General features: G+C 43.6%; 1 protein-coding gene across 1 annotated transcript in view; it reads right to left on the minus strand.

Annotated features, from left to right (window-relative positions):
* The window catches only part of NSD2 (nuclear receptor binding SET domain protein 2), a 2,565,963-nt gene that overhangs the window by 804,068 nt on the left and 1,736,495 nt on the right, over positions 1–25,400 (minus strand). Inside the window, exon 13 of the mRNA XM_044062294.1 lies at positions 23,065–23,188. Within this exon, the coding sequence (XP_043918229.1) occupies positions 23,065–23,188 (124 nt within the window). The remainder of the gene's footprint in view (positions 1–23,064; positions 23,189–25,400) is intronic.

Genomic DNA, 25,400 nt, shown 5'->3' on the forward strand with positions numbered 1-25,400 from the left:
ATGCATCAGCTATATGGTCATCAGTTCACACACAAAATATTTCAACTGAGATAGTTCCTTCAGAACAAGAACAGGGTATGCCACAGCCATCTTACAAGGCCTCTCAAGCCATTACTCCTCAGGTCCAACCATGCCTTCCAACCTCACAGGTCAAAAAATCTGAACAAAGTCTAAAATAATATTTGGGTGGGGGGGTTTTGGCACAAAGGACCAAAAATATGGACAGATTTTAAATATTGCTCTTATAAATTTAGAAAGTTGGTACAATATGATGCGAGTTAAAATATATTTTCGGGAGAATATGAAATCTGAAACTCAAATGAATGCCCTTATTTACTGACTTTAATCCTCTGTGATCTGCCAAAACAAAACAAAAAAAAGTGAGTAACAGACCAAATATACAAGACAAAAATCTGGACATGCTGTGAAAACCTGGACAGCTGAGATTAATGTGTAAAACCACTTCAAAGTTCATTCATGAGATTTTGAAATCTACCTACATTATCCCTACTATAACTGAGGAAAACACAATGAACACAGTACAGCAGTTAGGAATTTAACATAACTGCAGATGTTCAAGTATGTCTACTGCTGCAGTAATAGTTCCCCCCACCCCTCTCCTCTCTCTTTCTTGGGGTTTCTTCGGCATTGGGGTGGGGCACTTAGTAATTCCTAGTCTTTACATGCTGCCCCTCATACCTGCACAGCAGTAAGAAATGATAAATCAGACTCTGGGACTCAAACGAACACATCAATCAAGGAGGTGGTTGGTGGGAGGGAAGTTGAGGAAGAATGGCCAACACGTGGGACATTATGGTGAGTACACAACTATTTTTTATTGGATTGTGTCATTCTCATTCATTCCTCAACTGTTGGGACAATCTCCAACTACCCAAATCCTGGGAGGGCTCTAAGGAAGGATATTCCAGAAAGTACAGTTGTGTACCTACCATAAATGTAGATGTTAGAGTGTATTCACTGTTGCAGTCATTACTCTTGGGTTATCCTGCTGGCAGGCCACCCTCAGTCGGCCAGAATTCCAAAGTCTAAGTCTGGCATCGGTTGCTGTCGCCTCTTCCCTGATGTCAGTACGCCAAGGGTATAAAAGATGCAGCCGATGCCATTTTCTTCAGTTTTTCTTGCCCTAGATGTCAGGTGCCCCAAATTGGTATGCTGAAAAAATATGCTAATAAAAATGCATGCACAAAAATAACATTTCCTTCATCTACAAGCAAATACACCACATAGGTTGTATAGGATAGAGAAGTGCAGATAAGTCCCAAAGCAAAGAAAAGGGGGATGGTGGGTGGGTAACCTGGACTGCAACAGTGAATACACTTGAACATCTACATTTATGGTAGGTACACAACTGTACTATGTTCATCGTGTTTCTCTGTTGCAGTCATTACTCTTGGGCTGAATCCCAAAGCTGAGGATGGGTGGCTGGGCTAAATAGGATTAGGAGAGGCTATGAGGCCCTGCAGAACTGCAGTGGCAAAGCCTGCTCTGGACTTAAAGAGGCAAGTGGTAGTGCTTTGTGAAAGAGTGCACTGAACTCCATGTTGCAGCCTCTAAGATATCTTTGGTTGGTACTCCTCTGAGAAAGGCTGCTGAAGTGGTTGCTGCTCTGGTGGAATGAGGCCTAATGCCCTTAGGTACTGATTTGCCATGCTGAAAATAGCAGAAATGGATGCAATGGCCTATCCATTTAGAAATAGTCTGTTTTGAGATAGCCTTTCCTTGTGATCCTGCAGCATATGACACTAAAAGATGCTCAGACTTTGAGAGCTTTAGTTCTGTCCAAGTAGAAGCGTAACTGCCTGTGTATGTCCAAAGAATGCAGAATTTTCTCACCCTTGTTCTGTGGATTTGGATAAAAGGTAGGCAAGTGAATGGTTTGGTTGAGGGCCACACTGGATACCACCTTATGCATAAATGTTGGGTTTGTCCTCAGAGAAACCCTGTCTGGATGAAAAATGATAAAAGGTTCCACAGCCATGAGTGCTTGTAACTCCGAGACTCGTCTTGCAGAGGTTATTGCTAGGAGCAGAGCTGTTTTCCAGGATAAGAATTTTATATCCGCTGTTGATGCTGGCTCAAAAGGAGGCAGTGAGAGTTTTTCCAAAACATAATTGAGGTCCCAGGCCGGAACTGGTGCTCTCCTTGGAGGCCTAATGTTATTGGCCCCTCTAAGGTACTGCCTTATTAAAGGATGAGAAAAGATAGGTGGTTCCGTATTGTAATGGGCTGAAATGGCAGAGGCTTGAATCTTAATAGAGGAGAAAGAAAGGCCTTTGTTTAGCATCTCAGTTAGGTATTGTAAAATCTGAGGGATATTTGGTACACACGTGTCAATGCCTTGTTCCTGGTTCCAAGCACAGAACCTCTTCCATTTTTCTGCAGAAGATTTTCTGGTACTGGGCCTCCTGGTCTCCAAGACAACATCCATAACAGCTTTTGAAAGAGGAGTGTTCTGAATTGCTACATTATCCACCATGCTGCCAGATTTAAGGTCCTGAGTTGGCTGTGCAGGATCCGATTGTTTTGTTGGGTCAGCAAGTGAGATGTTTGAGACAATATCCATGCTGGACTGAGACAAGCTCTTTAGGATTGGGTACCAGTGCTGGCGTGGCCACTCTGGTGCAATCAGTATCATTTTTGGCTTCTCTTGTCTGACCTTTAGGAGTACCCTGGGAAGGGGAGGCAGTGGAGGAAAGGCATATACTGTTAGATTTTTCCAGCTGAAGGACTGGGCGTCCACTTTCCATGCTTGCTTGTGATAAATCCTTGTGCAAAATCTCTGCAATTGGCAGTTGTGAGGGGAGGCAAATAGATCTATGCCTGGGCATCCCCATTTCCTTGTTGTCATGCTGAAGACTTGTGGATCCAGCTTCCATTTGTGGGGATCCATGAGGTTTCTGCTTAGTTCGTCTGCCAGAGTATTTGTTTTTCCTGGCACGAATTGTGCTTGCAGGTGAACTTGAAAGGTCAATGCTGTGTCCCATAAGGTCATTGCTTGTCTGCAGAGGGGGTAAGAATGTATACCTCCCTGCTTGTTTATGTACCACATGACCGTAGTATTGGCTGCCTTTTTCAGTAGCTGTCCTGGATGTAGCAGGTCCTTGAAAGCTGTCAGGGCATTTTGAACAGCTAGCATCTCTTTTTGATTGATGTGAAGATGCATCTGGTTTGCAGGCCATGTGCCCTGAATACATTTTCCTGCCATATGGGCCCCCCAGGCATAATCTGATGCATCCGCTGTCAGTGTCTTGTCTGGCTGTGGGTAAACTGAATGGCAGACCCTTGTTGTGGTGACAGGCCTCTGCCCACCATCAAAACTCCTGTTGCAGGCAGTGAATGAGTGGAATTACCATCTCCAGGCTGTGGCAATGCCGAGTCCAAACACTTTTTAGATACCACTGTAGTTTCCTCATATGCAGTCTGGCATATGGAATTAGTAGAATGCAGGATGCCATGAAACCCAAGGCCTGCAGGATTTTCCTTGCAGATAACTGGGTTTTTGTTGCCAATTTCTTGAAGTAAGAAGTCAGTTGCTTTTGTTTGTCTGGCGTGAGATAAGCCATCTGGGCAGTTGTATTTAAGCTTGCACCCAGGAATATTATCACTTGAGAGGGCACTAGTTTTGATTTCTTTTCATTTCCTGTGTACCCTAGGCCAATTAGTAATCTCTTTACAAACGCCAGATGCTTCAGAAGAATGTCTCTGTTCTCTGCTTGAATTAGGCAGTCCAAGTAGGGATATATTTGAATTCCTCTGTCTGTAAAACGCAATTACTGGTGCCAGGCATTTTGTGAAAACCCTGGGCGCAGTAGATAAGCCAAAGGGCAGTGCAGAGAATTGGTAGTGCATTCAGCCAGCTATGAATCTGAGGTATCTTCTGCAAGACTGTCTGATTGGGACATGCAGGTATGCCTCTTTTAGGTCCAAAGTTATGAGCCAAGCCTTCTTGCCCAGCATGGGCAGTAGCTGCTGTTGAGTCAACATCTTGAATTTTGGAACTTCCAGAAACGTATTTAGTATAGACAGGTCCAGTATTGGTCTCCAGGTTTTGTCCTTTTTGGGCACTAGGAAAAGTCTGGAGTAAAATCCTTGCCCCTGCTCTTCTTGTGGTACTTTGCTGAATGGCCATCATGTCCATAAGGGCTGTTTTGTGCCTCTGCCCATTGATTGTGTGGCAGGTCTGGCATACCTTTTGACCTTGGTAGGGTGTGAAAATGGAACCTGTAGCCTTGGGACACTATGTTCAGGACCCATTTGTCTTGGGTAACCATTTTCCAATTTGATGAAAAAAGTGCTAGTTTTCCCCCTGGGGGCTGCCAAAAGAAAAGTGCTTGGATCTGGTAGAGGAAAGTCATTGGGACTGTTTCCTGTAAGGTTGTGATTTGTCTTCTCCACTTTTGGAGGTAGGAGCACCCCATTGTTTAGGCTGAGCATTGGGGCTGAGATCTGCCTCTGGGACGCCTGTATCTGCCTCTTTGTGGTCTGTCCGACACTGAAAGGACCAATTTTTAGGCCAGTTCCTGCTAAACCTGGGTGGCTGTACCTGTAGGAAATCCTTGACTGTCTGCATGGATTTTGCTTTATCCTCCATTTTTTAACACCTCTTCTGCTTTAGTACCAAACAAAGTATCATGCTGTAATGGTGCATCTAATAATTTTGCTTTAACATGATCAGGCAGATTCTGTTTCTTTAACCAAGCATGCCTTCTAATAATAGAGCCTGTAACAGCGGCCCTGCAAGAGGCCTCCAGTGAATCGTAACCACATTGCAAAGTATGCTTTCCCACTTATTCAGCTGCATGCAATAAATCCTGCATTTTCCTTGCTCTCTGAACTGTCAGTATTTGTCAACAATTTCTGTTTAAGCAGTGACATTAAATATTGCTGATATTTAAGCATATGAAACTGACAATTTAAAGCCCTTACAGCCAAGGTAGCAGAAGTGTAAACTTTTTCCCCCCATCTGTCTAGAGCTCTAGAATCCCTATCAGAGGGGACAGGGTTTTTTGCAGTGGAAGCTTAAACCCCTTTGGGACCCTGAGATATAGTTTCTGGGTCAGCAGTGGGGTTTTTATATAGGAATTTATGAGAATCCGGGACCGTGTAGTATCTGTCTGGCTTAGCAGGTGCAGGGGGTAGAGTCAGGGGACAGGCTGGACTCTGAAAATACATCTACAATGTCTAGAACAGGTGGAATAGCAAGGGGTCTGTGCTGAGGAAGTAGCAGAAAGTCTCTGAGCCTTTTCTTAGATTCAGAATAATCTTGGCTCTCCCAGTGGAAATGCTCCCTCGTAGGGTTTCCCCAAAAGAATAATCCTCAGGAGGAGAGGATGAAGGAATGGATTCTTCAGCATCAGAATCCTCATAGGGAAGCATGGAATAATCCTGTTCAGAGGAGGAATCAGAGGAAATAGAAACCTGATCAGAAGAATAATAGTCTGTCTCTTGCCTAGGCCTCTTATCAGGAGGGGGATGGGAGCCCCTGATCAAAGTAATTAGGTCTTCGGCCATTTTGAGCATATGTTTTTTAGGCATGAAAGTCTGAGTAGGAGAATGCTGCACTTGTTTCTTTGTCTTTAAAACTGCTTTAGTCTTTGAAGCTGAAGATGGCTTAATATATAGTTGTGTAGGTCTGAAGACACCCTCAGAAGCCGATGCCTGCTCAGCGGCTCCGGACCCATCTGACGGAATGATTTCTGAGTGTCCAACACCTTGAGTATCCCAGAGGCCCAGTCGGCTCCATGTGGGAGTTGGAAGCGGCCTATGGCTCTGAGGTAGCAGGAGCCACGGGCTGCGAAAGCACCTCACTGAGAACCGGTGACTGGCTTAGCAGAGGCCTCGTCGTTGGTTTTGGACCTCGGATGCCTATCCTTTTCCTTGCGTTTTTTGTAAACTCCGGTTGTCAGCTGTTCCAACGGCATTATATAATTAAATATTCGGCCAAAGTAATGAAATGCAAAATCAAACAGATGCTTAACAGTGCGTTGGTTAAATCTTGCACAAAACCGACAGCTAGCAACGTTGTGATCAGGGTCTAGGAAAGGAATACAGTAAGAGTGAAAATCCTTGAGGTATTTGCTTCCCACAAGAAATACAATTGTTAACTTTTTCCGACATGGGTCTGGAGCAAGAAAAAAAGTTTCCCCAACGGGGTACTTAGCTTTAATGAAGACTTCGGTTCTGAAATTCGAATTTGAAAATCTCAGGAGTCGGCCAACCGGCACTTGTGAACTGCTTTTGCTTCGGGCACCACGCGGCAAGTAAGACTGAAGAAAATGGCGTCGGCTGCATATTTTATACCCCTGGCGCCCTGACGTCAGGGAAGAGGCGACAGCAACAGACACCGGACCTAGACTTTGGAATTCTGGCCGACTGAGGGTGGCCTGCCAGCAGGATAACTCAAGAATAATGACTGCAACAGTGAAACACGATGATCATCATCACTGAGCCAAAGGTTGCTCTTCCCCATGACACCAAATCCAATTTGTAATGCGCAATGAAGGTACAAGGACAAGTCCAAGTTGCAGCTGCACAAATAGCATCCGATGAAGATCTAGACAGGGCTGAAGACGCTGCCATAGTCCCAGTGGAATGTGGTTTTGGTAAAGACATGCCCAATTTTCCATAAACAAACGTAATACAATCAAATCAGTTAACTATTTGGCTAATCACTTTAGAAACTGGTTTGCCTAATTTTGATTCTGAAAAACAATGTTTGGATTTCCTCAAATTCTTGGCTCTATGTAGATAAAACCGTAATTGCCTTTGCCTGTGATCATCCAAAAGATGCAACCTACACACTCCTTTATTTGAGAAATTAGGAAAGACTGTAAGGTTGATAACTTGATTAATATTGGCTTTTGACACCATCTTAGGAAAAAAGGACAGATTGGTCCATAATAGCTAAAGGTTCAAACAGAGACTGTGTTAATTTATTCACTCCAATGGAGCTCAGGAAGTTTGCACTGTAACTTCCAATGGGCGGAGCCTATGCCTTTTGACAATCAAATTATGTCCTCATATTTCAAACAAATGTACATATGTCTGGAACCATAGGGGTTATGAAGTATAAATGGCAAACCTTCAGCACAAGCTAACCTTTATAAATTTGAACTGAATGTAACCACAGAAATAATTCAACCACCACAGATCAATAACTGAAATATTAGCTACCAAATTTCATCTTAACAAAAGTAAAAGTATCAACATTATCTGCATGTACATTCCCCCAGGAAACAATGTAGCCACACTTGAGGACACCCTTCACTGGCTACCCTCTCAGTACACCCAAGAAACCCTAGTCTTGGGAGACTTTAACATTGACTGCGGCTCCTGTTCCTCAAAATCCCCATCCATTCATATCAACCTCCATGCATTCACTCAAACCATAGTCACCCCTACCAGATTAGGCAAACATTCCCAAAAAGATAGTATACTGGACTGGATACTTGTAAATAGTAACCCCCAAATGTACACTGCAGGTACCCTCCCAGATGATCTAAGTGATCATCTCCTGACATATATAGTTAAACAAAAAGCCACTATCCCACAACAACCCTTGTTCAGGAAAGTTAGAAGCAAAAGAGACCTTGATCCTGACAAACTTCAACTGGAACTTAAATCCTGCAACTGGACTCCACTAAAACATCTCCCCTTAAAGGAAGCTGTAACCTATTTTAACAAATAAATTTATTGAAATCCTTGACCTACATGCTCCTGCCCGCCTAAAAAGAACAAAAGGTAATAACGTACCTTGGCTTTACAAAGAAACAAGAACAAAAATTAACAGTAGAAATAAATTATGGGCTACCTGGCGTTCTACCAAAAATCCCCATGATCATAATAAATATAGGCATGCGCGGAATGAAACAAAAAGACTTGTCTTACTGGACAAAAAGCAATACTACTGCAGGTTAAAGATGACTAATCAGAATAATCCTCAAAAATTCTGGGCCTGGATCAAAAAGTTACTGTATCCAGGTAAAACAATGACACCTAACCCAGCTGCCAACACTAATAAAACCCCAGAAGATGTTGCAGATAGATTTAAGCATATCTTTACTGAAACTATTCAAGCTCTTGCCACCCAACTACCTCAAGGTTCCCCTGATGAAACTACCAATACCTCTAATAGCCAAAACTTATTCTGCTTTCAACCTGTATCAACCTCCTTTACTGGCAAGCTAATTAAAAAACTAAAACCCACCACACTATCTGCTGACCAACTCCCAGTTGAATATCTACAAATGACAGCAGACGCCATTGCCTTTCCAATCTCTATCCTAATCAACCGGACCATATCTGAAGCCAAAATTCCTAACATCTGGAAAACATCTCATCTTATTCCACTACATAAAGGAGGTCCCCTCTACTGAATACTTGAATTACAGGCCCATAGCCATACTCTCCCCACTTGCAAAGATTATGGAGAAATGTATAAACAACTTATGCAACATATACTGCAGAACAACCTGATGGCTGATACCCAACATTGCTTTCGGCCACATCATAGTACAACCACAACCCTACTGTCCTTCTCTAACACCATTAATAATAACCAAAACAACAACCTCACTTCGTCTGTCCTCTTCCTGGATCTTTCCAAGGCTTTTGACATGGTGGATCAACTTATGATTAGGACCCTGCAAACTCTGGTTAAAATCCTATCTCAATGACAGGCAACAGGCAGTCCTCTGGCAAAATAAGCTCTCAAATCTACTACCCAACACTATTGGAGTTCCACAAGGCTCCATATTAGGACCACTACTGTTTTCAATCTTTATTAATGATCTCCCTGCTATCATACCAAACATCAGCTGCATCCAATATGCAGACGACTCCACTCCGATCTGCTCAGCCACATCTCCGGATGATCTAAAGCAGTATACCCAGTCTACATTCACTGTTATAGAAAACTGGCTATCCAAACGTCGCCTACTACTTAACCCCCCCCCCAAAAAAAAACAAAATGCTCATATTCCCACCAACCCAAAGGTCTATACCCTTCTCTTTCACCATACAAGCAAAAGATGGGACCAGTCATTTCCCCTGACCCCAATATTAAACTACTGGGTGTCAGTATAGACAATAATTTAAAATTCGACCTCCATGTAAGCCAGACAATCAAAACCCTCAATAAAAAACTTGGCTCACTCTATAGAGTTAAATCCTTCCTCACCCCCACAGCTAAAATAGGCATTGCTCGCTCGCACCTACTTTCAACTCCTATATGCCTCCCCCCTTCTAGCAAATACAAGTAAAACTGAACTGAATAGACTCACAACCTGCTAAAATCACATCGCCAGGTTTGCTACGGGCTCTCCTTTCAGAACCTACCACTGCATCAACCTCAAACAGCCTGGATGGTTGGAATTTCCCAATCTTGTCAAGTATAACCTGCTGATATTGGCTAACAAAATCCTATATAACCCAAATAATACTCCGGCCCTTAGAAATCATATCCTCCCCCATAATAACACAAGACTGCTCCGCTCATCCAATAAGCTACAAACAACTAGAATTAACAATGCTGCTGGCATGGCCCTATTTGCAAATTCTGTAAGCAGAACTTGGAACAAACTTCCAGGTGCCATTACCATGTTCGCCTCCCCAGACCAATTTAAACCCTCAAACAACATCTGGCATTAAAATGGATATGCCACTGTGACAAGCTTGGCTAAATCAACATCATGTATGTAACTTACTTATCTAATAGATACTGTTATCTTCTACTAACTTCAGAGAGGGAAATTTGTATAGCCTGCTGTCTGTATGTACTTTTTATCTGAATTCCTCTTTTTCAACTACATTTATATCAACATTGTAAATATATATAACCATGTTTTTTATTCTCCACTGCTTTCATTCTTGTATTATGTTTGGAGCTTATCTCCCCGGGCCTCCGCTGAAAATGGACTCTGATTCCAGTCGGACTAACCCGGTCAACAAATGTAAAATAAATAAAATAAAATAAATAAAATATTTTTGTAGTGGTAGTATTCTTTAGGTTCTAGGTATTAAACTGAATTTTATATGTCACAGTAAACACTATTACACTTGTAATATTTTCTAAACAACTTAAACTATCTCTTTAACCAATCAAGTTACACGTACTGTCAGCAACAATTTATTCATCTAGCTGAGAGCTTTCATATGAGATGAAGTTGTTCTGTCTGTGTTGCATGGTTGTTGAGATATTCAGAAAAATGTGAAAATATCATCTATATAAATTAATATCATAAAAACAACAGTTAATATCTATTTACCTGCACTAGACAGAAGTCAAATATTAATGCAGTCGAGTTTGTCATTGTGTAAGCTTTAAGATGAAATCTTTTAAAACCTTGTACATGGCTTGGTTTTAGAATTATCAATGTAAATATGAACAACCAATATTTGATGCCTAGAGGCGTCAGTAGGAGTTAACTGCAAATGCACCTGGAAGCCTCGCTCAGACGTAATGAGTTACTGCTTGCAAAACAATGTTCAAATCCCAAGGAGGAGTGGGATCTTTAAAATTCCTGCTTAGAATTCCATTAACTTTTAGAAAGGTTTTACAAAGTTAACAGGATGCTAAAGACCGGTCATATTTACTCAAATATGAAAACTGGAAATGGCATCTAATTGTATTTTTACAGTAGAAGAGCTAGCACCTTTATTGAAAATTGGACTAAAAATTCAAGAAACTCGGGAATCAGAGCTGAAAAGGGATCTAAATTCTTTTGCTGTACCGAAATGACAAACCTTCTCCATTTACTTTGTAAAGTTTTCTACTAGAAGCTTTGTGGGATGAAAAAAGAATGTGACAGAGAGGAAGGCAGCTAACGATCAACAGAAAGTACAGTTTTGTACCTACCATAAATGTAGATGTCCGAACTGGATAGCATCTGCAGTCATAACAACTGGGTTGTCCTGTCGTCAGGCAGCCCTTCAGTCGGCCGGATTCCAAAGTCCGGGTCCGGCTTCGGCTGATGTCGCACTTCACCCGACGTCATCTCTGTTGGCCTTCGGGTATAAAGGCATCAGCCGACGCCATTTTCCTCAGTGTTTCTTGCCCCAGATGCCAGTAGCCCTCTTGAAGGCTAAAAATTTTGGATAAATGCCAATGTTTCCAAAAAGATAGTGGTAAACACAAAAAATAAGCATGTATGTACATATATACAACAAATACACCATAAAAGTCTCCCCCCACCAGCTAGCTATTAGGAGGGTAAACACCCTATGAGTACCACAGAGGGGAAGGAGGGAGGGTAATCCTGACTGCAGATGCTATCCAGTTCGGACATCTACATTTATGGTAGGTACAAAACTGTACTATGTCCTTCATGGATGCATCTGCAGTCATAACAACTGGGTAGAATACCATAGCCAACTATGGGAGGAGGATAAAAGTAGATTATGGTGTGTTTGGGATCCCTTGCAGTACAGCAGTGGCAAACCCTGCTCGGGATCTGGAATATAGAGGCAAATTATAATGCTTGGCAAATGTATGCACGGAGGTCCAAGTAGCCGCCTCAATAATGTCTTTGGTTGCCACTCCTCGTAAGAAGGCTGTGGTAGTGGCTGTTGCCCTTGTAGAATGAGGTCTTATGTTCTGTGGAATTGGTTTTCCATGGAAGGAGTAACAGAATCGTATGCAATTTCCTATCCATTTGGAGATTGTCTGTTTGGAAATAGCTTTTCCTTCCCTTCCTGTTGCATAGGCTACAAAAAGTTGGTCAGTCTTTCTGCTACTTTTTGTTCTGTCCAAGTAGTAGCGTAGCTGTCTATGTACATCCAAGGTATGCAGTATTCTTTCCCCTTTGTTTTGTGGGTTGGGAAAGAAGGTAGGTAGGTGGATTGCCTGGTTTAAAGACACTCTGGATACCACCTTAGGCATAAATGTAGGATTAGTCCTCATGGACACTATCTTGGTGGAAGATTAGGAAGGGTTGCACTGCCATTAAGGCCTGTAGTTCGGAAACCCTCCTTGCTGAAGTAATTGCCAGTAGGAAAGCAGTTTTCCATGACAGGTGCTGTAGGTCTGCTGTTGCTGCTGGTTCAAAGGGTGATAGTGTCAACTTTTCTAGCACAAAGTTTAAGTCCCAAGCTGGTAATGGTGGTTTCCTTGGAGGTTTTACATTCTTGATTCCTCTGAGGAACTGCCTGAGCAAAGGGTGTGAAAAAACAGGTGGACCAAAGCTGTATTCTGCTGAAATAGCTGATGCATGTATCTTGATGGAGGAGTAGGACAGGCCTGAATGAAGAAGTTCGGCCAGATACTCCAGAATGTTAGGCATATCTATGTTTGACACATCTTTTCCTCTTTCAGAACTCCAAATGACAAACCTTTTCCATTTTCCAGCATAGTTCCTTCTTGTTGAAGGTCTGCGTGCTTCAAGAATAATGTCTTTAACTCTTTGGGAAAGTTCTGGATTAGCTGCTGCTATGTGATGTTCCATGCAGTCAGTTGTAACGTTTTTAGGTTTGGATGTATGGTGCTGTAGTTGTTCTGAGTTAGCATCAAAGGCATCAGGGGTATTGGCCACATATTGTTCCGAGACATGCTCCTCAGCAGTGGGTACCAGTGTTGTCTTGGCCAGTTTGGAGCTATCAGGATTATCCTTGGACGTTCTTCCTTGATTTTTAGTAGTACTTTGTGTATCAAGGGAAGAGGTGGGAATGCATATGCTGTTAGGCCTTTCCAGCTGAAGGAGAGCGAATCCACTTTCCATGCTAGTGGGTGGAATGTCCTTGTGCAGAATTTTTTGAGCTGGTGATTGAGAGGTGATGCGAATAGATCTATCTGAGGCATTCCCCATTTCTTTGAGATGGTCTTGAAGATGTCCGGTGCAGCTGCCATTCGTGGGCATCCGATGTGGTTCTGCTTAATATGTCTGCTAGAGTATTTTCTTTTCCTGGTACAAATATTGCCTGTAACTGGATGTTGTATCTGAGTGCCAGGGTCCACAGTTCCAAAGTCATTCTGCATAGGGGGTATGAATGAGTGCCTCCCTGTTTGTTGATGTACCACATGACTGTGGTGTTGTCTGTCCTTATCATCAACTGGCCCTCTGAGAAATGGTCTGAACTTTTGGATTGCCAGTTTTACTGCCAGCATTTCTTTTAGGTTGATGTGCAGGTGAAGTTGATCCTGTGTCCACAATCCTTGCACGCATTTGTCCAGCATGTGGGCCCCCCATCCTAGGTCTGAAGCGTCTGTTGTGATGGTCTGGCTTGCTTGACATCTGCGAAAGGGCAGGCCTGGGTTTGACTGGCATGCCTGAGCCCACCATAGGAACTCCTGTTTTAAGCATGGAATTAGTGGGATTTCTGTTTCTAGGCTGTGTCTGTGCTGGGACCATAAATTCTTTAGGTACCACTGTAGTTTTCTCATATGTAGTCTGGCAAATGGAACCAAGATTATGCGTGATGCCATGAAGCCCAAGGCCTGCAGTACCTTTCTTGCTGTTAACTTGTTCAGTTTTGTTAGGGCCAGGAAGTAAAGAGGGAGTTCTTTTTGTTTTTCTGTAGTTAGGAATGCCATTTGTCTTACTGTGTCCAATTCCGCTCCCAAGAATGTCCTTGTTTGGGATGGTATCAGCCTTGACCTTTGTAAATTGACTGTGTATCCCAGTGCTTGTAGCAAGTAAATGACCCTTTGTAAATCTGTCGTCAGCTTGCTTTTGTTGTCCCCTTGTAGCAGGCAGTCGTCCAGGTATGGGTAAATTTGAATTCCCTGTAGTCTGCAATGGGCGATTACTGATGCCAGGCATTTTGTGAATACTCTGGGCAGTAGATAAGCCAAAGGGCAATGCTGAGAATTGATAGTGCTCTGATCCTGCAAGAAATCTGAGGTATCTTCTGCAGATTGGTCGAATAGGGACGTGCAGGTATGCCTCCTTGAGATCTAGAGTTACCAGCCAACACTCCTTGCCCAGCATGGGAAGAAGTTGCTGTAGGGTCAGCATTTTGAATTTTGGGACAATGATGTATGTATTTAAGGTGGACAGGTCGAGAATTGGTCTCCAACTTTTTTCCTTTCTTGGAACTAGGAATAGTCTGGAGCAGAACCCCTTTCCTTGCTCTGCTGTTGGCACTTTTTCCACAGCTCTCATGTTTGCTAACTCCATTATCTGTTGTAGAGCCTCTGTTTTTTGATTTGGAGGTAGATTTGGCATTCCTCTTTTGACCGGTAAAGTGTGGAAGTGGAACCGGTAACCTTGATCTATGGTTTGTAGAATCCACTTGTCTTTTGTTATGTGGTGCCAGTTCTTTGAAAATAAGGTTAACTTTCTGCCTAGAGGAGCTACTATTTGTTCCCTGGTAGGCGGATTTAGGATTAAGTCACTGCGGTTGAGTTGATGTAGTGGCAGTGGTTGTGTCTGTGCCTCTGTTGTTACCTTGCCACTGCCGTCCTCTGTAGGCACCTCCTCTGGATTGGTTTCTGCCTCTGGAACGTCTATTCCTGCCCCTCTGAGATCTTGTGGAGTCAGGAAAGGACCAATTTTTGGCAGGCCAGTTCCTGCTAAACCTTGGGGGTTGAACCTGCAAGAAATCTTTAACCGTTTGAACTGATTTTGCCTTTTCTTCCATTTTCTTCATAACCTGCTGGGCAGGTGCACCAAACAAACTTGTCTTATCCATAGGAGCATCTAGCAACTTAGTTTTAACATGATCCGGTAGAGCTTGCTCCTTTAGCCATGCATGCCTTCTTATCACTGTGCCAGTCATGGCTGATCTAAATGAAGCCTCCAGTGCATCATAGCCACATTTTAAGGAATGGTTACTAACCTGTTGTATGTTATTTACCATTTCTAATACATATTTCTTATCAAGAGATTCATCAGTGGTCAGTTTTTTAGTTAACTGATCAAGCATAAACTCTTGGTATTGTATCATGTGAAACTGACAGTTTAAAGCTCTAGCTGAGAGAGTAGCTGAAGTGTAAACCTTTTTACCCCATCTGTCTAATGACCTTGCTTCCCTACTGCCTTGGGACCCTGGGATATAGTTTCGGGGTCTGCAAGTGGGGCCTTGTAAAGGTGGTGATGAGTATCTGGCACCCTGTAAAATCTGTCTGGTTTGGCAGGGGCTGGGGGTAAAGAATCTGGAGCGGAACAAACATCATTGAAAGCATCATCCACCACAGAGAGAGCAGGAGGTATAGCTAAGGGCCTGTGCTGTGGAAGGTGCAGAAAGGTCCTAAGTCTTTTTCTGGAGTCTGAAAAATCCTGTTGCTGCCATTGGAACTGCTCTCGCATGGCATGTAAGGTTTCCCCAAAGGAGAATTCTTCTGGTGGGGAAGCAGCTGGAATGGATTCTTCAGCACCAGAATCTTCAAAATTGGAGAAAGGAGCCTCTGGCTGGTCAGTTATGTCTGATTCATCAGCAGAATCATCAGAGGACACTGGCTCAGGGGGCTCTGCCCTAGGTCTCTTCTCTGGGGGCTGAGAGGCCCTGTCTGGGTGAGATTGAGATCCTCTAATTAATTAAATTAAATCTTCTGCCAAAGTAAGCATTTGAGAACTAGAAGAGGGCCTGGTTGAGGGGGTTTTAACAGGCACTGTTTTAGTAGTCTTGGCTGCATTAGCCCTGGCGAAGGCCTTAATGGACATGGCTGCTGGAGGCCTAGCAGCACCACGTGCTGGGGTAGAGACATCCAAGGGATTGGTGTCTGATAAGTCAGTGGCAACCACCGTAGTGGATAAAATTTCTGAGGCCGATTCAAGAGTGGTAGCAGGGGCCTCAGCTGTAGAAATAGATTCAGCTGTACTTTGATCAGTTTTCTCGGTTTCGGCCGAAACCGAGACACTCGCGGTTTGCTTAAGCATGGTTTCGGCCGAAACCGTGGACCGCGAGTGTCGGTCTTTATCTTTGCGTTTTTTGGCAGAATGTGCAGTCGGAAGATCCGACGGCATAATGTACGCAAAATCAGAACCGAAAAACTGTTCTGCAAACTCCGACCGACGCCCAAGCGTTCGTCGGTTGAAAGAAGCACAGGCTGAACAGGCTGCTACGTCGTGGGTTGGGCCTAGACAAGGCAGACAGTAAGAGTGGAAATCTTTATGAGGTATTTGTTTCCCACAGGTTAAACAATTAACTTTTTCTGACATCGGCTGAGGCAAGAAAGAGTCCCCAACGGGGTACTTAGCTTTAGAAGTCTTCGAAGTAGTATTCGGTAGAAGTAATCTCTGGATCCGACCGACCGGCACTTGCGAACAGCTTCTGCTTGGCCACGGCAAGAAAGACTGAGGAAAATGGCGTCGGCTGATGCCTTTATACCCGAAGGCCAACAGAGATGACGTCGGGTGAAGTGCGACATCAGCCGAAGCCGGACCCGGACTTTGGAATCCGGCCGACTGAAGGGCTGCCTGACGACAGGACAACCCAGTTGTTATGACTGCAGATGCATCCATGAAGGACATCTAGAGAAACCATGCAGTCAATTTTAGCCTTGGAATGTCCAGATGAATCATGTTTGTCAGGTGAGACAGTAGGAATGGAAATGGATCCAGGAATGATAAAGGAAAGGAGGCCAAAGGGAAAGGAGGCCAAAGAAGGGGAAACCAAATCTGATAAGGCCGGTAAAGGGCAATGAGGATAACTGTGATCCTCAACTGAGATGCTCTGAAGAGATTGGGGGATAAGGATAACTGGGGGGGGGGGGGAGTAAGCATAAAGGGGACCAACGGGGCCAATCATGAAGTAAAACATTCTTCGGTGGCTCCACCATAGCAGGGATCACAGCAAAGAATCTGCTGCACATGAGGGGAGATGCAAAGAGATTGTAGCATGGCTGTTCCCATCATTGGAAAATCCTTTCCGCAACCTTCATATTGACGGACCACTTGTGAGGCATTAGATTGGACCTGCTTAACTTGTGTGCAATCCTGCTGGATTTCCCCTGAATGTGTGTTGCTATCAGAAACTGACTGGATGAGATGACCCATTGCCACACACACTCAGCTTCTCAACTAAGGGGGTAAGATTTGGTTCCCCCTTGTTTACTGATGTTCCAGACCACTGACATTGTCAGTCTGAATTGCATCTGTCCTGGTAGGGGTCTTGAAAGGTCTGCAATGCTAGGAGGATAGCTCTCACTTCTCCAGCATTTATACTTGTTGGACTTTTCAGGGGAGCATGTCCCTTGGATTGTCCTTCCCCAAGAAGTGCCCCCCACCCGATCTGGGAGGCATCCATGGTCACTATGGCCTTGAGCTGGGGAAGAACAAAGCAATGACCTTTTTGTACTTAAGAAAAGTGTATCCACCAGGCGATAATTTTTGCAAGTCTGTGCTATTTTGATCTGACTGGATAACTGCTTATGGAGAATGGACCATTGAGTTGCGAGTGTCCACTGAAGAACTCTGATATGGTTCCTTGCCAACAGTACTAGAATGATTGCTGCTGACATGGAACTCGAAACTTGGAGGATCAGTGGAGCTGAAATAGAAGAAATAGAAGAAATCTGAATGATCTTTTTGACCTGGAACTGAATAGACTGAACTCTGGACAGAGGGAGAGAAGCTGTTTGACTAACTGTATTGAGTGAGGCACCGATGAATTTCAAAATCTGGTTGGTTTGAGATGTGATTTGTTGAGACCGACTGAAATCACCAAGGGAGGGGATAACTGGACTATACAGTCTTCAGCTAGAATCAGATGATGCCTGGTCGGAGCAGTTATGAGCTACTATGTCCAGCTATGGAAACACCCTGAATCCCTGCAGTCTCAAGTGAGCTACTACTGCCATACACTAGGTAAACACCCTGAGACCAAAGGGTAGAGCTCTGAATTGGTAATGACTGGCTACCAGCTGGAAGCGTAGAAATCTCTTGGATCATCTGTTCATTTTGATGCGATAGTGTGCATCCTGAAGATCTATCGAGCACATTCAGCTGTCCTTGCATAGAAAAGGCAGAATGGACTGAACATTGACCATCCCCTAACTGTGTACTGAACAGAGTGCTGATATCCCAAATTTGTCTCCAATAACCTTTCTTTTCTTTCCCACTAAAAAGAATCTTGATTAGGTTCCAGACTTTTTGTATTGGGGGGAACTCTTGGATGACTTCATTCTAGCAGCTATTTTTTACATTTGTTGCTGCTGCCTTCCTCTGACTGGATGAAACATCAGGGATTTTATTTATAACTAGTCGGGGCGGAAGGGAAAAGAGTATTCTATAACCTCTGGATATAATCCTCCACACCCACGAATCTTTTGTAATCTCTTGCCAAGCTCTCTGGGGCAGGGATAAACAATTCCTGAATGACTCCAGAGATGGCCAGTTGGGCCTCCTTTCAGGAGTATTGACAAGACCTGTGAGAGAAGGCATCTCTGGATCTTGGGTTACATGGACCACCTCTGCTACAGGGATGGCATCTTCCATTAGAGTTCCCCACTCTGCCCCTGGGGGGAACTGTCTCCAAGTGGATCTTTTTCAACCAGATTTTCCATGCTCCTCGTTGGTTCCTTGAGAAAGGTCCTCTGAGGGGTTGAAAAATGTACGCCCTACAGCTTCTCTCCTTCCTGCTCACACCTCAGAGTTTGTCTTTTACTTTGGTGGCCAAATAAGGAACTTCCGTCAAAAGGGGCACTGATGAAGGAAGATCTGAAGGGTTCCGCAAAGCCATACAAGTGATCCAGGCATGTCTGATAGAAATGCCCAAAAGAGTCACCCGTGAGGTACCTTCAGCTGCATATGAGACGAGCCTTATGGACAAGTTTGAAATGGAATGAAGGGTAGCCTACTGTGAGGCAACAGTGTTCTCTACCTCAGTGGATATGATTCCAGTGAGGGATATGGCAAATCCCTCTGAAGTCTCGTGAAGTGTGCCAAATAATTCAGTGACCGAAAGGCTAAGGTTGCCAAAGCACAGACAAGCTTCCCAAACCTGTCCAGCACCCTAGACTCCCAAGACCAAATCAATGAGCTCATCGGCGGGTTGAGTCACCCAGGAGGGAAACAGGCCAGCTCCAAAGGGCTCCAGGAGTACAGACTTCTTGGGAAGGGTTGATGGGGGCCAACCACCCCTTTGCTATAGGAGTTCTAGGATGTCTTCAAAAGAGATGTCGTTGGGTGGTGATCTTGGGGACCCTTAACCCTCAAAGTCGGTATTTTCTGTGACAGACTCTTCTGGAGAGTCCAAGTGCCTCCTTTTACACTTTCTCTTCCTGGGAACTTCTTCAGTAGGATGCCATGGAGAAGTGTCAGAAGAGATTAACATACCCTGCTGGGTGTTTTGGTGACTAGTTTGGGCTGGCTTGTCCCAGTGGCACAGCTGGTTGAGACTCTCAACGCTGAGTCAAATGGAGTTGGGTAGTTGGTGCCAAAGAGCAGAGAGAAGTCTGGACTCCTGGAACAGAGAAAGCACCCTCCACTACCTCGAACTCAGAATGCCTCAGACAGGAGACTGACAGCTCTGATAAGATATGCTTATGGACCACATGCTGCCTCCACCTTGAAGCAGACTACTTGAGGGATCGGAGCCAAGTTATCTAGTGCCAAAGCAACAAGGGGCGGTGATGGTCCCGACAGCTTCGGAGTTCACTCAGACGCCTAGGATATGGTACCATGAGAGTCGCCCTGCTATGAAGTGCTCCGTCTCAGGCAACTCAGAAAAGCCACAAGAGTCAAAAGATACCAGTATCTTCAGCTCTGACATGGACGAATCCAGAATTCATGGATCCAACAACTCCAAAACCAATGGTCGGATCTGAGAAGGAGCCAATAACAGTGGAGTAGTAATGAAACGGGTCTCCAGACTCCATGGGATTGAGCCAGAAGTATCCCCATTTGAATCTGCATCAAGACGATAGCATTCTAGACTTGGTTCTCACCAACATGGGTGACTGCTGCATCATCCCCATACTATGTTCTTTGCTGGTGGGATCAGACCATTGTTCTGTCTCATTCGAAGTGTCCCCCCCACAAGCCATAACCAGGCTAAAAAACTTTTCAAAAACTACAACCTTCTAAGGGAGGGTTATCAGGAGCTTCACACTACCAGCCCCCTGAGAGGATGCAGACAAATATGCTGAACAGTATATGCCAGTGCAGTATACAAGCACCTGTACTACTGCATGGACTCAGACATACCCAAAAGAACTAAAACTTGTTCAAGGAAACACAAACCTATGTGGTGGACATCCTCTATCAACAGGCTTTACAACAAAAGGAAGAAACGGTTATCAAGGGTAAAAAGGCACAAATTCCCAATTGGAAAATCTCAACAAGTAAATTAGGTCACTAGTGAAAACTAGCCTCAGAAACAAAGGCTGACCACAAAGCCTTTTTCAGTTACTTCAGAAACCTCCATGGCAAAGCCCAGTTTGTTCTGAATTAGTTCTTAATGGTGTCACTTACACTGATCCTGTTGACTTAGGTTCAGCGCAAACTTCACTCCCCTCTCCACCCCTAAAGGCCCATTCAACAACCCCGATACTTCCCCCGCACCTCACATCTCTGCAGATCAAGTGTTAAAGGCTCTATGCAAGGCAAAGAACACAGCTTCCATGGGACCCGATAGTATCCCAGGACTGTATTCTGCAATATCTCCATCAAGAACTAGCATCACCATTGAGTAGCCTATTCAACCACAGCCTAAGTACAGGCTTCATTCCAGCAGAGTGGAGAAATTACATTGTCATCCCTTTGCACAAAGGTGGTGCCAATACTGACCCTGGTAACTAACGCCCAATTAACTTGACAAGTCTGATCTGAAAGGCCATGGAGCGATTATGGACCTCAAACAAGGACATAGGCAATCTCCAAGCACTTGACCCACCCAGTTCAGATTAGTCAGGGGCAGATCTAGCCTGTTGAACCTGGCTGACTTTTTTGAGACTGTCACTAAGTCAGTGGATGAGGAAAAGTCAGCACACACAGCTTACCTTGACTTGGCCAAAGCCTTTGATACAACCCCCCCAACTTGGGCATCGTCAAAAAGCTAACAGAACTTGGTTTAAATCACTATCTCATCAGGTGGGTGGCCAATTGGCTCACTGATGGGACCTACAAGGTCAAAACAGGTGCCACTACCTCCGATATCAGACAGTCATTAGCGGTGTCCCCCAGGGATCTGTCCTGGGACCCCTATTGTTTGGCATCTACTTCTCAGAGATCTAGGCAAAGACAAAAGGCCTGCGGCTGACCAAGTTTGCAGATGACTATGTTGGGTGCTGTCACTGACTACCCAAATGATGTTAACATACTTCAAGAGGGTCTCGCAGCAACAAATGACTGGTGCCAAAGTCACAGCCTTAAGTTAAATGCAAATAAATGTATCATACCATTCCGCAAAAACACGACCCCTACTGATTACCAAATTAGCAGCAACCCCCTAAGCACACAACTTCTGGTGAGAGACTTGGGTACACAAGTTGGCAACAATCTCACATTTGACCATCATGTAGCGGCAGTGGTCAGAAAAGCCTTTTACTTGGTTCATCTCATAAGTAAAGGGATTGCATCCAGAAAAAAGGAGGTTATTACCTCTCTGTACTCCTCCCTCATTAGGCCAATAATTGAGTAAAATGCCCAGTTTGGTATGTAACTCTCCAAAACACCTGCACCAACTGGAAAGGTCACAGAAATACCTCACAAAGAGAATCAATGGCCTCCAACACCTGTCTTATGTGGACAGGCTCAAATCATTATCACTCTACTCTGTATCGTACAGATTGCTAAGTGGTGACCTGTCTCTCGCCTACAAGGCAATCTCAGACCCTGCTCTACTACAGATTATCCATATCAGTAAATCTAACTCACAGTACCCGATCAAAAGTCTAAAATTTAATGAGACATTAACAAAACCTGCTGGAGAGACAGGTTGGTCTCCCAGAGGCTGCCCAGTCTCTGGAATAGACTCCCATACACGTCAAGCAAAGTAAGTCGCTGACGGTCTTTAAGCGCAACCTTGAGTGGATGGGCAAAAATAGATTTATCCCAAGGGTTCCACTTGTGTCTCTCATAGACAGGGGCAACAGGTGCTGATTGTGGTTTCTTTTCGGGGGATAAAGTCTTGGCTAGGCTTGTAAGGGCCCCAGTGCCATTAGCCTAGTAATCTCCTATGATCCTATAATAAGAGGAATTTCTTCTTCATTCTGTCCACACTGGCTTAGGTCAGACTTTTGGAAGACTGTAGAGAATACTACAGAAGATGGTCTGGAATTGTGTCTGTGTATATTCCAAAAAAGGGGAAGGGAGCAAAGAAACAGGATCTGGGACCAGGTGCTGCGACTGGATACAAGGGGATTTTTTTTTTATTTTGGGGGGGGGGGTTGAACCCCAGAGGATGTCAAAGCAGATTTAGAAGGGAGCAAACCTCTTAAAATTAGCTTGCTTTTTCCATCAAGTAAGACTCTAGGATTGAAAGCCTTACAAATATCACAACTGGATTCAAGGTGAGCTGGGCCAAAAAAAAAAATACACACTTTCAATGTCCATCAGACAATGGAATTTTACAGCTGCATGCCACATACTTCTTGAAGCCTGAAGGTTTCTTACACATTATTTAAGAAAAAAGATAAATGATTAATAATAAACATTTGTTTTAAAGGACAATTACAGAAGAAAAATATCAACTATGGTTAAAAAAAAGTGTACTAAAAAGTGCTATGAAGAGGAACACCAACAATAGTATTGAAGAAATACACAAGTATGGAAGAGAGGAAGTTCTTATAAAACTATAAAGTTACAACTCAAAGAAAAAAATTGCTATACTCGAGAGCATAAAATGACCATGTCTGTAAACTAAGGCAGCAAATGAGATCTGAGGTACTTTAGGTGACTAGGGCACTATAGGAAAGGGAGGAGCTCAACAGTTTCAGTGTTCCACAAGCTGGAAGCAGCAGCAGAGTTGGATCAGAGGATCGGATACGAACCAAACAGATAAGGAATGAAAATGACATCCGATTGTAACATAACAAAACCATCTAGTAAAAAGTTCAGACTATTTCACGCTCAAAGAATAAACAAGCCATGCAGTTTAATGACTAAATGGAAAAATGATGGAGTGGGAAAGGGGAAGAGAGACACACTTAACTTACATTTAGCTTACCTGATGAACATTCATTACATATGAATTTACCCTCCGGTTTTTCAGATAACCCAACGCACTTTAAATGAAAAGTTCCAAAGCACTGCCCCTCACACAGAAGTAAATCTCCACTTGCTCCACAAACCTTTAATGCATTAATGAAAGAAAAGAATAAACAGAGTACAATAAAAATGTGCATTTACATAATGTAATACAGCAGTCCATCATTACACAAGAACAATGCAGTTCAAATTACATATGATCATCAATAAGATATTTATAATTAACAGATAGTTTCCTTTTATTCCTAAAAATAGTCTCAAGCAGGTTATATCATTACATTAGGAAAACTGACTTGAAATGATTTCTCTGCTACTTCATACTTGATCATCAACAGTGGCTGAAGATGAAGATCCTACCATTATCTGACACCAACTTAACATAACGCAGAAATACACTGACAAAAAAAAAAAAATTACCATCTTAAAAGTGTGTACATATGTCAACATAGGTAGTCAGGGATAAGTGTCACACAGGGCAGGGACAAAGTGCTCACATGGAATCAGACGGAAGAAAATTTAAGCTGATTTTGTTTGTAAAGACATTTTCAGTGCTGTGCTTTGTTGTTCCTAATGACACAATATACACAAACCATGCATAAAATATATATATCTAGACGAGGGGAAAAAACTATGCATACTGCCTTACCTAGACCTGGCTAAGGCATTTCATACTATACTCACTAAGGCACTGTCAACAAATTTAAAGAACTAGGTATAAACCCCTTTACAACATGCTGGATAGATAGTTGGCTCACTGATAGGACCCAGGAGGTTAGAATCAGTGAGGCCACCTCCACAGAGGCTGGTCATCAGTGGAGTCCCCTCAGGACTCTGTGCTAGTCCCATTCATCTTTGGCATCTACATCTCAGATGTTAAAGCCAATGTCAAAGGCTTCTGGCTAACCAAGTCTGCAGATGAATGCAAAACTGGATGCAGTCATTGAATCCCCCAAAGATGAGAACACCCTTCAGGAAGATCTAATACAGACAAACTCTTGGTGCCAAAGCCATGACTTAAAACTCTGTACCAAGAAATGCATAATAGTGCCTTCTGCGAAGTCTGCCACCCCAGGTAACGATGTCATCAACAAAACACCCTTAAAAATCGATAAAAGTCTGAGATCCCATGTAGACAGTAACCTAGCTTTCGACCAACATGTGTGCAAGGTAAAATGAAAACCCTTCCATGTTCCTCAACTTATAAGTAAGGGGCATGGCATCAAGGTCCAGAGATATAGCATACCACTGTACTCTGCTCTTAACAGGCCCATCATAGAGTGTAATGCTTCCTTCGGTATGTACCTGATCAGACACATGCTACTGGAACTTCTACAAGGGTTCCTTACACAAACAATACAGTGAGTAAATGCAATGCCCTACGCTGACTGCCTCAAAGCCCAGTCTCTTTACTACGTTATCATACAGCCTTCTGAGAGGTGATCTTTGCCCGACATACAAGGCATCCCCTGGACCTTGTTTTAATGAATCTTTTGCACGTCAACAAAGCAAACAGCATCAAAACTACTAGATTAAAACACCTAAATTTTGCTAGCAATATACATAAACAACATGCTGTAGAGACAGACATGTCCCTTAGAGAATTCCTATTCTCTGAACAGACTTCCCAGCCATGGATCTACAGATGCGTTAATTGGAAATTCATCCCTGGTCTGGCTCCTGTGTCTGATGGATAGAAGCAGTCAGTGAATCACCCCATATAAATCAAATGTGTGTCACATTTGGGATGCATGGCTAGGCTTTTAAAGCCCCTAGTGGCTGTTAGGTTCATAGGTGTATACTAGGCTATTTATGAGTTAATTATATATACATAAAATGTATACATACACACACAATTGCAGCTGAACCCAGACTCTGGAACCAAACAGGTGATTTGTAGGTGCACACAAGGAAATCCACGCATCTACGTTCATAGGTTCATAGGTTTATACTAGGCTATCTGCCCTAAGGCATTTATAAGCCTAGCCCAAAGTTTTGTGGCTTACGCCACACCCCTTATATGAAAAATACTGTACCCATTAGTTTGTTGTGCCTCTGTCCAGCAGTGACACAGAGATGATTCCCGGGGTAAACCTACGATCTCCCATCTACAGGTCAAGATTTCTCTTGAACAGAGCCAGCGAGGTGCTCTGCCTCACATGGACCGGGATTTTATTCCACAGCATAGGGAGTCTGAGTGATAAATCTATCCCTCCAGCACGTCCTATTTATATACGTGTTAGGTTTAAGTCGCTTGCTCTAGTGGTTTTGGTGGATTTGGATTTTTTGAGGTGGAGC

Source organism: Protopterus annectens, chromosome 2.part1 (genome assembly GCF_019279795.1).
Source record: "Protopterus annectens isolate FY-2018-M chromosome 2.part1, PAN1.0, whole genome shotgun sequence".
NCBI lineage: Eukaryota > Metazoa > Chordata > Ceratodontiformes > Protopteridae > Protopterus > Protopterus annectens.